Below are 13,038 nucleotides of genomic sequence, written 5' to 3' on the forward strand. Positions count from 1 at the left end.
TTTATTTTTCCATCATATCAGCTCTTATCCCATTCTGTTGACTTCCATTCTTATGTCAGGATAATTTGATCGAGCAAATAAGGACATGTGCAGGGAAGTTAAATCCATTAATGCAGCCCCGAATTAAGGTTGCTCTCAAGCATCTGCCCTGGTACACATTTGAGAAGATATAGGTAACATACAGTATGTGGTTCAGTGAGAAGACCCATTAATAGATAATTTAAACATTTTATTATGTATAAATATTTTAAATAAATATTATATACAGTATAGAAGAATATATACAAGAGAATATATATTTATGTATTTATTTGTATATATTTTTGAATTATAATTGTATTTTTTGCTGGGGAAAAATAAGTGGTGTAGATCCATGTGGATTTATCAATCAGAACCAAGTCAACATTGACTTAATGAAAAAAAAAAAAAAAAAAAAGACTGCTGATGTCCTTGATGACATTTTTATTTATGACAATTGTATAGTCATGTAAAAACCTTTCGGTTTGCTTTTATGACCTCTGCTTTTGTCCATGATGAATCAATTGTTTTTGTCCCAACGAGAGGCGATCGCACGTGAGGCCGTGTCTGCTCACCCGGAGCTTGCCGACTCTCCCAAGCCCTGGCCAACAATGGGCTTCTTCGGGACAGAGCCTCACACAAAGGCCACATTCAGCACACTGAATGCAACACGGACGTCAAATGATGGCTTCGTCAGGTCCGCATGACGGAAAATGTTGAATCCGGGCCGATTTCCCGTCGGTCATAAATACTTTCAGTGTTTTGTTTTTTGTGTGTGTGTGTGTGTGTGTGTGTGTGTGTGTGTACGTACGTGTATCAGGCCATGGCACCAAACCAGGCTCCCACAGACATTCACAGTCATGGACAAGTCTCCAATCTCTGCTTCTAGTTCTGTGTCCGACCCTGTTGACTAAACAGCACGTTTGAACTGCTGAGATCAGCAGGGTGATCACGTTGTTGAGTCAACATCGGTCAAGTAACCTCTAACACTCTTCTCGCTGACGGTTTCAGATGAGATGTCAGGAGTCGAGGGCATAACTTTGGGTTGAATATCGATCCTGAAGAATCGAAAATAATGAACGAATCATTATACCGAGTGACTTTGTCAGGGCACCGACTCTCAAAAACGAGACAAATCTTTCATCACTCATCTACTAATGCAACTTAATGGTGGGGCACGACCAAGTCTTGAAGGAGGGGAGGGAGTTTGAAAGTAAAGAAATTAAATTTTCTTTGCTCACTTATGAGAGTGAAATTGAAAAAAAAAACAATGAAATTAAGTTTTATAACAGTTAATATTGTTTTATTCACTGTAAAAGTTCAAGTTCAAGTTCAAGAGATTATTTGTCACATGGATTATTAGACTAGCTACAACCCACCCAGAATTGACACCCTCGGTCAAGTGAGAAATATGAGAAGAACATATGAGAAATATGAATATGTCCAGATGGCCTGGAGTCAAATTTATTTTTATTATTAAAAAAAAAATCCTTTCTTTGTCTTTCTATTTTTGTGGCGGCTAATAGAATGTTATCAAGCTGTTATCAAAATCATGGCCGCCGCACCACAGGGGGGCGGAGCGTCTCTCAAACCTACTTCCTGAAGCTTTCCCATGCAACCTCATTTTCACTCTCCGTCTCCACCTGGTGACAAACAAACAAATAGACCCCGAAAGGAGCCGCAGGGAGAAACACCACAGCTGAGCCTAAGTAAACAGCATTTATTGGGTACAAGAAAATACCATTTAACACCATATACATGAACAAGTGTTTTGTTTATGATAGCTCCAGTCATCCAGATTGGTCACAGAAGTTTGTATGAACATTCCCAAAAGAGATCTATCGATTCATTTGGTTTATGATGTCAAAACCCCACAACCCAGAGTTCCGCATGTGAAGGGGTCATTAAAGGACGTTTGTTTGTTTCCTTCAACAAAAAAAGAAAAAAGAAAAGTGACCCCTTGACACCTCCAGCTGTTGACACCCCAGCTGGTGCAAACTGGAAAACAGTCAGGGCCACCCCCATGAACGGACAGGGGTCAGTAAGTGTGCGGGTGTAAAGGATACTCTATACTAGACGGATTATGCTCCACTTCCCCCAACTACATTAAGTCACAAATTTACAATAACTTTTTAATGTTTTTCCCCTCTCTATCTACATAGTCCTATACGGCAGTTTGGAAAAAAAAATTCTCAAACATTTTCCTACTACACTTTTTAGAATTAAATGATCCCACGGCCCACCAGTAAAAACGGCAGAAAAATGTTAGAACCGTGCTTATTATTATGGCCTACGAATTGCGATGCAAGACTTGTAAACTATTTTTTTTTCGTAGTGAACGACTCTTTCAAATGACTCAGATGTCGGGCGCCACTCCGGCGAAAAAGCGGGGCGAGCGAGTCAATCTGCATTTCACAAACTGGAGCCAAACCAGGAGCAGTGAGCAGCATTCGTGGACGCGCCCGGGGACCTGGTAACGAGTGTCCATCGCTGGTCAGAAGATGATGTGTGCATGTTTTTGGTGGGGGTCCTTACTGATGTGAGGTGGAGGAAACCCCATCTGAGCACGGGGAGAAAATGCAAACTCCACACAGAAAGGCTCCTATTTGGGAGATAACCCGCCGGAGCCAACAGCACCCCAGGCGGGAATCTTGTTTTGATTAACACAGAGCTGCTATTCTGGAATTAGATTAAGTATAGCTTGCAATTTCGATATTGCAACATAAAAGCGAATTTCCAGTTTTATATTTTTATAAATTAAAATGTATATATGTAATTTTAAGTGCAATTTGATTTTTTTTAACACTGGTTGAAAAATGCTGCACTAAGTTAGTAGCTGTAAAAATTATGAGGAAAAAAAAAAAGACTAACTGATGCAATTCAAGGCAACTCTGGTGAATTGTAACATTTCAGAATTTATTCATTTGTAAAATTTATATCTACAATCAATCACAAACTCCTTCATTGGTCCATTTTGATTAAAAACGACGAGAAAAAAAAAAAAGAACAGTGACTGTTAAATAAATATCCAATAAAGAGGACGTATCCCTTCATCGACACAGTGGTTCACAGCCTTGACAAATGTACAGAGGGGGGTGAGGAGGTTTGGGAATATGTACAATGATGATTACGAAAATGACTGGTGATTATGAACAATGCCCGGCGACGATCCTTTTTCCTGGGGAAACTTCATCCACAGATAGAAACGTCCATTGATATTACGGCCTACCAGTACGGAGGTTATTCTTCCACCTAGATACGTATTAAATTAAAATAGCGACGCCTTGTTTTTTAATGAAGTCACAAGAGAGGGAAAATGGTCGATTTCTTGCATCAACCGGTCAACTATTTGACTTTGAAGACAGATTCCTCTCCATGTAATGTCAACCAGTGGAAGGCTCTCGAGAATGGACAAAGTTCGCGTGGAACCCTGGATGTATCAGTTCACACGAGGTTGGGGCGGGGCATAAGGTAAGCGATCTGTTGTCACTCAGCTGGTTGGCTGGAGGGAAGCCTACATTGGAACACAAGCTCATCCGCACGGGCGCACGTCTAAAAAGCAGCGTATCGCTTTCTCAAAGCTCCTACACTGTACTCTATTATCGGAAAAGAACGATTTAAGAAAAACAAAAATTTGGGTTCAGGCTCCACTGTAATGTATCCTCAAGAAACCACATATCACATGGGATCGTAGTATTTTTCCTTTCTTTTTTGGGAGGTGAAACTCAAAATCTCACTGATATAAGGTCAAATTATTGTTATTTTTTTAAACATACTAAAACATTTTTTTAAATCAAAACATAGTGTCATTTACAACATATCAGCCTAGTGTGTATTTTTTTGCTCTGCATGAGTCACCGAGTCTAAACTTCTCATCATACACAATGTCATAAGCACCAGGGAAGGGGTGGCACGTGGGGGGGCTTCATAATAAACATTAGAATTGACATATTAAAGGTAAGACCAAACTAAAATAAAGAGAGAAAAAAAATTTGATATTGTGCTAATAATCAATGTTTTACTTCATTGCGTTTTACTATTATTTGTCACAGTAACAGTAAGTAGGGAACGGTAAGTACAGTAGAGATCCATGTTGATATATCAACAAATGTTTTGAAGAGTAGTATTGATCCCTAAATAGTCAGTTTATAATACAAGGTCAATTCGATGGTTTTCACTCCCCCACAGCCGATATTCATTTTAAAAAGTGTGCCTTTGTGAATGAGAAGCGACGGTTACTCTACTCATGTGTGTGTGTGTGTGTGTGTATGACACCCAAATATCTACCAGAGATGGGAGGAACCCGTAATCACCCTTTTCCCAACTACACAGTAAAAAAATCCCCAGAATTCCTCTTTTACAGGAAGAAAGAACCGTTGTTTGGGAAACCCGGGGGACTGAGGGAGGGGGGCGGTGTACAATTTCCCATGAGTCGAGTTAAGAGTACTCTGCTGAAATCGACTTCTTACGAATTGAGTAAAATGGGATTTATGTCAAGATAGTTAAGTTGCCCCTATGCGATTGTGATATTTAATGTTGCTTCTCAAAATTTTAAAATCACCAAATTTCCATAACGCGAGACAAATGTTGGCCAAGAAAATCCCACACGTTACAAGGCCTTCACCTGACATTTAGAGATCTGGATGTATGTCTTTGCGGGCCACGCACTTGAGCGAGTATACCGTAGATATGTGTGTATGTATGTGTGTGTGTGTGTGTTGTTTTTACGGCTTGGGGGTGGGGGTGACTATGGGGGGCAGGGGGCTGCTGACGGGGATGACGCCCGTGGCCAGCAGGATGATGATGAGGATGATGATGAGGACGATGACCACAATCACCACCACCAGCTTGACGTTCTTCCACCAGTAGGAGCGCGCCACCTTCTGGGAGGTCTGCTTGAAGTGCTGTGCCTGGGGAGAGCGGGGAGGTCAGGAATGTTAGGAAAAATGTCATGAACAATTAAATACGAAAGTATAAAAATACACAAATAAATTTACAACCAAAAAACGGAAAAGAAAAGACAAACGCAAAACAGTTACAGGGGGGTTATTGCTTGGGACTTAACATACACATGAATAATCAGTCAGGAAGGTTTCATTTGGAGCACGAGAAATGAAATTAAGAATTAAATGTAAAAATCAAAATTAATTAAACAAACAACACAAAAATAAGAAAAGACAAGTGTAGTCACTTAGGACTTTTTTTGGGGCGGTTAAACAAATCCATATTAGGTCTAATGTATACGGCCGATTTTCCCTAGTTAAATGTTTATTGTTCGTTATAGGTTTATTGGCAGATTTTCCAAATGTCTTTGTTCATTATACTGTATATTGCAATTTATTAATATTCTCTGACTGTATTACTATTCCCTATTGTTTTTAATGTGAACTCCTGTAACACTGCGATTTCCCTCCGGGGATGAATCTACCTACCTACCTACCTACCTACCTACCTATCAATCAATCTACTTACCTACCTACCTATCTACCTACTTACCTACCTCCCTATCTACTTACCTACCCATCTACCCACCTACCTACCTCTAATCTATCAATCTACTTACCTACCTACCTAGAAGAATCTTGATTTGTCATGCAACACACCACACTACAACACATACACACAGACATGCACATGCTTTTGGATGGTGGCCGGTGAAATGTGGTCTCTGCATTTGACCCATCCTAGCTTGTCCTTCCTTCCTTCCTTCCTTCCTATCTATCTATCTATCTATCAATCAATCTACCTACCTATCTATCAATCTACCTACCTATCTACCTACTTACTTACCTACCTACCTACCTATCAATCTACCAACCTACAGTATCTATCAATCTACTTACCTACCGAGAAGAATGTTGATTTGTCATGCAACACACCACACTACAACACATACACATGCTTTTGGATGGTGGCCGGTGAAATGTGGCATTTGACCCATCCTGGCTTGTCCTTCCTTCCTATCTATCTATCTATCTATCTATCTATCAATCAATCAATCAATCTACCTACCTACCTACCTACCTAGCTACCTACCTACCTACCAACCAATCTACCTACCTACTTACTTACCTACCTATCAATCTACCTACCTACCTATCAATCTACCTACCTACTTACTTACCTACCTACCTACCTATCAATCTACCTACCTATTGATCTATCTATCGACCTACCTATCTATCTATCAATCTACCCACCTACCTTTCTACCTACCTATCTATCTACCCTGCCTACCTAATCTATCAACCTACTTACCTACCTACCTACCTAGAAGAATCTTGATTTGTCATGCAACACACCACACTGCAACACCATGCAACACATACACACACATGCACATGCACATGCTTTTGGATGGTGGCCGGTGAAATGTGGCCTCTGCATTTGACCCATCCTGGCTTGTCCTTCCTTCCTATCTATCTATCAATCAATCCACCTACTTACCTCCCTATCTATCTATCTACTTACTTACTTACCTTCCTACCTATCTACCTACCTACCTACAGTATCTATCAAGCTACTTACCTACCTACCTAGAAGAATCTTGATTTGTCATGCAACACACCACACAACCACATACACACAGACATGCACATGCTTTTGGATGGTGGCCGGTGAAATGTGGCCTCTGCAATTGACCCATCCTGGCTTGTCCTTCCTTCCCTCCCATCTACCTACCCATCTACCTACCCATCTACCTACCCATCTACCTACCCATCTACCTACCCATCTACCTACCCATCTACCTACCTACCTATCAATCTACCCACCTATCGACCTTCCTACCTACCTATCAATCAACCTACCTACCTACCTACCGATCGACCTACCTATCTATCTATCAATCAATCTACCTACCTACCTACCTACCTATCGATCTATCTTCCTACCTATCTTCCTACCTACCTACCTACCTACTAATCAATCAATCAATCAATCAATCTATCTATCTATCTACCTATCTATCTATCTTCCTACCAATCTATCGATCTACCTTCCTACCGACCTACCTTCCTACCTACCGATCTACAGTACCTATCAACCTACCTACAGTACCTATCAATCAACCTACCCACCTACCAACTTTCCTACCTACCTACCTACCAACTTTCCTACCTACCTACCTACCTACCTACCTACCTACCTACCTACCTACCTACCTGCATGTGGGCTTCTGACACAGGATACTGTATTCATTCGTTTGATTTTATGTCTTTATTTAATTTTACATACTCAAATGTATGTATTTGTGTATGTTTTAGTCTATAGCCCATAATGAGTTGAATAAACCCCTCGGATTGATTGAGGAAAAGCTTTGGGGACGGCTATCGGCCGTCATGCCCGTAGGCTTTAGGTAAATGAGTTTAGACTGTAACCCCTTTTTTTCCATCGTACAGTCTCATCATGCTATTTGAAACACAATATAAATGTCTATTTTCTGAATACACAGTGAGACTGACCCCGGCCTGCAGGTCCTCTGACTTGCCCATGAGGTCGTCCAGCCTCTCGCCCCGGGCCAGGATGCGCTCCACGTTCTCGGTCATGATGTCCTTGACGCCGTCCACCTGGCTCCTCAGGGCCTGCACCTTGTCCTGCGGCAGCGGGGCCTCCGCCCCAATGCCCCGCTCCTGGAGAAACAGAGAAAAAGCCAGACGTGAGGAGAATTTCAGCCAAAATGTTCTAAATCTAAGATCTGTCTGTCAGAACTAACTGACTTAATAACTGTTATCAAAGTCTTTGTAGTTTCTATGTCCCATCACAAAATGTGATTGCTAGCTAAGTGTTAGCATTAGCATGCGGGCAGTGTGAAGCAAGGGATGTGAATACGAGCAGGGAGAAGTGGTTGCCTGTTGTGACTGGTTGCCCAGTCATTATAAACAGACAATGGTCATTATTCTGAAATAACTGACCGGTGATTGACCAATGAGAATTATTGAGAAGTATTCCACAGAGCCGTGTAAAAAGAAACATTATCGGCCAGCTCTACTTAAAACAATTACCTCAGTAATTACATAAATTCTTCTAGATTTACCGTATATAGTAGTTATAGTGATGACATTGCAATCAAGAGATTCAAGAGGTTTATTTGTCACATACATAGATGCAGTGAACTAAACCTTTAATAACTTCCCCTCCACTATGTATTCATCTCATGATATAGAACAGCCCTTAGACTCTATCCAACATGGCCTTGCCTGAAAATTTATTTTTATTTATTTTTATCCCCAAGAAGAGGACGTAACAAGCCGTTTCCGGATAGGGTGCGTATTGAGCGGCTTCTAACCGTATTCCATCCCTCTTGTGCGATGTGTTGCGTTATGTTTGCACGGTGCAGTGGCCCACAGCCAAGACAAATCCTCCCATAATTGACTTTCTTGGCGGATCTATCTCAAACCTTCAATGGGAAACATTTCTCTGAGAGAATATACTGCAGAGTCCGACACTTGCCCGCATGATGATCAAACTAAACAGAGCTGTTCTGGCTTATAAGGGTGTCTGCAGGTACCAAGTGAGTCCATTGTACACTCATTTTAAATTACATTTAAGATCTCTGGACAAATCATCTCTCTCCAATTCAATAAAGGTAGAAAGTAGAGGTAGAAACTGGAAAGGTTAATCCATAATGGTGATTTCTTAAATGATTAGTTACAGTTCAGATAGGTATGAAGTCAGTTGGTTCATCTAGAACAGACACAGTAGGTGTAGCAGCTGAGTATTAAGGTAAATAACTAGGTTTGGCGGTAGGCGTTGGGTTAATAACATCAAAATCAGCTTCACATTGAAACTAAGACCTTGTCAATCCAAATTTAACACCATTTAACTACATATCAAAGTCCTAATATTTGTAAAATTGACTTTTTAAGGACTTGCAGGCCCCCTGCTCAGGCCCTGTTCTAATCTAACATCTGCACAACAGCCCGGTGGGCCTCAAGAGCTTGTTGGCACTCACGGCGTGTTCTGCGTTCAGCCGACGCTAACCGCTTTGTGTTTGCGCCAAAAGGAAAAAAGCAGATAAGCGATGAGGTCATTGTCATGGGCGAGGCCCATCTTTGTATTGGGAATTTAGGATCCAATATTGGAACAGTAGTATTCAATGCTTGGTGCGTTAAGGGTTCCCAATGTCAAGAGCCTCCGCCACGCCGTAAACAAACCGGTGTCTTAGAAACCGAGGCGGCTTTTGGCTGCGTCACCATCTGCCTGCCTTCCCTCCCTCCCTCCGCTCTTCTCCTCCTCCCTTTCTTTGAACGACCGGTGCGTCAGCTGGCGTCGGCTGCTCCGGGCACGCCATCGCAGGGTCGACAGCTATCAAATAACCGGCTCAGAGAGAGACGGCAATCCCTGACTGAACTGCTTTCAGAACCGATATGTACATATAAAATGTGTCCAACAACGAATAATATCCATTTGGCAGATCGGGGAATGCCCTCTGAAATGAAAATGCAGGTGAAGAATCATATGGCTTTGCCCAACAAAGCCCTACACAAAATAAATCATCCAGGAGTTAATACAGAGAACTGATTTCATTTGATTTCAGGGCCCCCAATCTATCCAAATGAGAGGTTACTCTGACATGGGAGTGTCCAATGTAAAATTTGAATTTGCCATTTAAATTAACCCCTTAAAAACCACATCTGATTTGGTCTTAACGCCATCCATCAAAAGTGTTGCGACGATACATTAATTTAAAAAATGCTTTTTAAAATAATTTTCAGGGCAAAATAAATAAAGGGAAAGCTACATAATGGTGTTGAGATCGTTTGAGGGTGTCAACAAATCCGAAAGCTCGCCCCAGAATTCCATTCAACCACCCCCACGTCGGGACTTACCCTCAACTTGGATCTAAAGCAGGCATTACACTGAATCCGACAAACGACAACAACTCACTGGAAGTCACTATTCACAATCAATACATCTCTTTTTGTAGGAATTCATGTGTATATTTAATTTGTGACTGACCCACAACGACCTTATGCGACGCTGGTCTTGCCTGGAAGTGGGGTGTCCCCGCCGCCACAATGGAAACAGCACATAGAGGACGTACGTGACGCTAATACATTGAATGGCTAGGCTTCTTATAACTTGCCAGCTAAATAAAGTATCAAACTGGAGGTTTTTTTTATTTTATTTTAAATAAAATAAACGTAGGGATTACCACTTCGACGTCGGTTTTAAGGGGCCTGTTCTGGGTGCGACCAACTTACTTCCAACGTTCGACCGTTTAAATAGAAATACCAACCACAATAACGACAACAGAGACCCCAATTAGCAGGAAACCCACTTCTTCTTTAATGGATCGTGGATCATGCCACGGAGAAACCCAACCTGTTGAAGGCGGCCCAAAACAAACGGACGGTGGGTTTAATAAACAACAACAGCGCAGAACCTACCGGATCGACATCCATTACTTTGGAAACAATGGCCCCGCTGACCGGACGGACGGACGGCTTCGGTTTCAGCTTAGTTTTGAAGTTTCAACTGGAGTTAAAGACGGTTTTCACTGCTTGCTCGTTTCCTCCTCTGGTCAACTTCCTGGTTCGGGTTTTTTTTTTCTCTTCTCAAACTGAATTCCATTGCTTCCTCCTCCTCTTCCTCCTCCTCCTCCTCCTCCTTCTTCTTCCACTCCGTCCCCGATACCTCTTTCGGCCGCAGGGTGACGCGGCACCGTCTGCTGCCGGTGTCGGCTTCGCGCTCGCCCGTCGAGGTGGTAATCCACGAGATTATTTCGGTTTTTTTTCCTGTATTTTCTGTATCTGTATTTTGATCCTTTTTATTTTGTAGTTGTTACTTCCCAAGAAACAGCCATTCCATGTATTTGCGTGATGTATGTGCTCTTCTATATGCTTGTTTTCGTTGTTGGTGGCGGGGTCCGCCACAAAATAAAATTGCACTGGCTGGGGAGCGGTTGAGTGCCTTGCTCAAGAACGCTTCAGCACGCTACTAGCCGGGGATCGAACCGGCAATCTGTCGATCACAAGATGACCCGCTCTGCTACTTCTTCTTATAATTACTACTTTTGATGAGTGCTGTTTGGGCACAATCAAATGTGTTTTAAAGGGTTAATTTAAATTGCAATTTCAATTTTCGGATCAAACTTATACAAGATTTGTGTTTGAAATATTTGGATTACCGCTTTAAACTTTTCAGATGAACCTGGCCGTTATGTTAAATATGTGCATGATGACAAAGTCATATACTTATACCTAATGAAATCCAGTGGTGGACAGTTACAAAGGATTTGCTTATCTTTTTGAAAATGCAAACGGCTATACGCTGGGTTCGTCACATGAGAAAAAAACAATCACAATAAACTACTCCTCCTTGTGAATGAATACAATCTTTATTGAGGATTTTTTTTATTGTCTTCCTTAAAGCAGGGTTGTGTTGCCTGTTGGGCATTTAAAAGCTGGAGGTGTGTAACTGGGATTTTTAATTCTATTTAATTTTGTGGTGTATGATGGGCATCTGCAGCCTCGTCCGTGTGTACACTTTGATTCCAAGACCATTCACGAGCGTTCACCGGAACTATACGGGTCACAGGACTGTGGGAATGCTGGAGCATTTTTGTGTGACTCCTCCTCCCAGTAGCTTGTTGTGGTGCCACGGCCCCCGACCAACCGGTTTTACAGAGTTAATGGTAATGGGGGGAGGGAGGTAAACCTTGGATATAATAAAGCGCTAAGCTAAAAATAATCTAAAAATATACACCCTCGTGCTGCCTTAGCGGCTCTGACCCGTCGAGGCATGGACTCCACAAGACCTCTGAAGGTGTCCCGGTGTCTGGCACCAAGACGTTAGCAGCAGGTCCTTTAAGTCCTGGAAGTTGCGAGGTGGTGCCCCATAGGATCAGGCTTGTTGTTCCAGCACATCCCACAGACGCTCAACCAGATTGAGATCTGGGGAATTTGGAGGCCAAGTCAACACCTTGAACCCTTTGTCATGTTCCTCAATCCATTCCTAAACATTTTAGCAGTGTGGCAGGGCGCTTTATTCAGCTGAAAGAGGCCCCTGCCATCAGGGAATACCGTTGCCATGAAGGAGTAAACTTGGTCTGCAACAATGTTTAGGTAGGTTGTACGTGTCAACGTAACATCCACATGAATGCCAGGACCCAAGGCAGCAGAACATTGCCCAGAGCATCACACTGCCTCCGCCAGCTTGCCTTCTTCCCATAGTGCATCCTGGTGCCGTCTCTTCCCCAGGTAAACTACGCACACACACCCGACCATACACATGAGGTGAAAGGAAATGTGATTCATCAGAGCAGGCTACCTTCTTCCATTGCTCCATGGTCCAGTTCTGACGCTCGCATGCCCATTGTAGGCACTTGTCTGCGGCTATGCAGCCTAAGAAAGCTCAGAAAGCTACGATGCACTGTGTGTTCTGACACCTTTTTATCATAGCCAAAATGAACTTTTTCAGCAATTTGTGCTACAGTAGCTCTTCTATCGGATCGGACGGGCTGGACTGCGCGCCCCACATGCCTCAGTGAGGCCTTTGCTGCCCATGACCCTGTCGCCAGTTCACCAGTTGTCCTTCCTTGGACCACTTTTAGTAGGTACTAACCACTGCATACCGGGAATACCTCATGAGACCTGTCGTTTTGGAGATGCTCTGACCCAGTCGTCTAGCCATCACAATTTGGCCCTTGTCAAAGTCGCTCAGATCCTTACGCTTGTCCATTTTCCTGCTTCCAACACATCAACTTCAGGAACTGACTGTTCACTTGCTGCCTCATATATCGGGACCTCTTGACAGGTGCCACTGGAACAAGATAAGCAATGTAATTCACTTCACCTTATAGTGGTTTAATTGTTGTGCCTGATCGGTGTAAATATCTGAATGAAAACAAAACAGTTAGATAAATAAATAAATAAAAAAATATAACAAATTATTTAAAAAAATATGTAAAATGTAATATATATCAAATTTATTTACGATATCCCAAAGTTTGGTTTGGGCCAGATTTCTTTTGCCATTTTGAGAAAATAACAAATTAAATAATGACTAGGAGTATAT

The 13,038-nt window shown here is 42.2% G+C and overlaps 1 protein-coding gene across 1 annotated transcript; it reads right to left on the reverse strand.

The window, feature by feature from the left end:
• Window positions 1-1,723: 1,723 nt before the first annotated feature.
• Window positions 1,724-10,630, reverse strand: vamp8 (vesicle-associated membrane protein 8 (endobrevin)). Its single transcript, XM_080004043.1, has 3 exons — window positions 10,410-10,630; window positions 7,482-7,649; window positions 1,724-4,928 (listed from the first exon to the last, which is right to left on the reverse strand). Exons 1-3 carry the CDS (start codon window positions 10,422-10,424, stop codon window positions 4,743-4,745), a joined length of 369 nt encoding a protein of 122 aa, XP_079860169.1. The 5' UTR covers window positions 10,425-10,630; the 3' UTR covers window positions 1,724-4,742.
• Window positions 10,631-13,038: the final 2,408 nt, after the last annotated feature.

The sequence above is a fragment of the Zeus faber genome, assembly GCF_960531495.2.
Source record: "Zeus faber genome assembly, chromosome: 7".
Classification (NCBI taxonomy): Eukaryota; Metazoa; Chordata; class Actinopteri; order Zeiformes; family Zeidae; genus Zeus; species Zeus faber.

Coding starts and splice junctions, on each gene's coding strand:
- vamp8 (XM_080004043.1), bottom strand. Junction 4,929..7,481: donor CAGAGGACCTGCAGGCCGGG/GTCAGTCTCACT, acceptor CGCTCTCCCCAG/GCACAGCACTTCAAGCAGAC.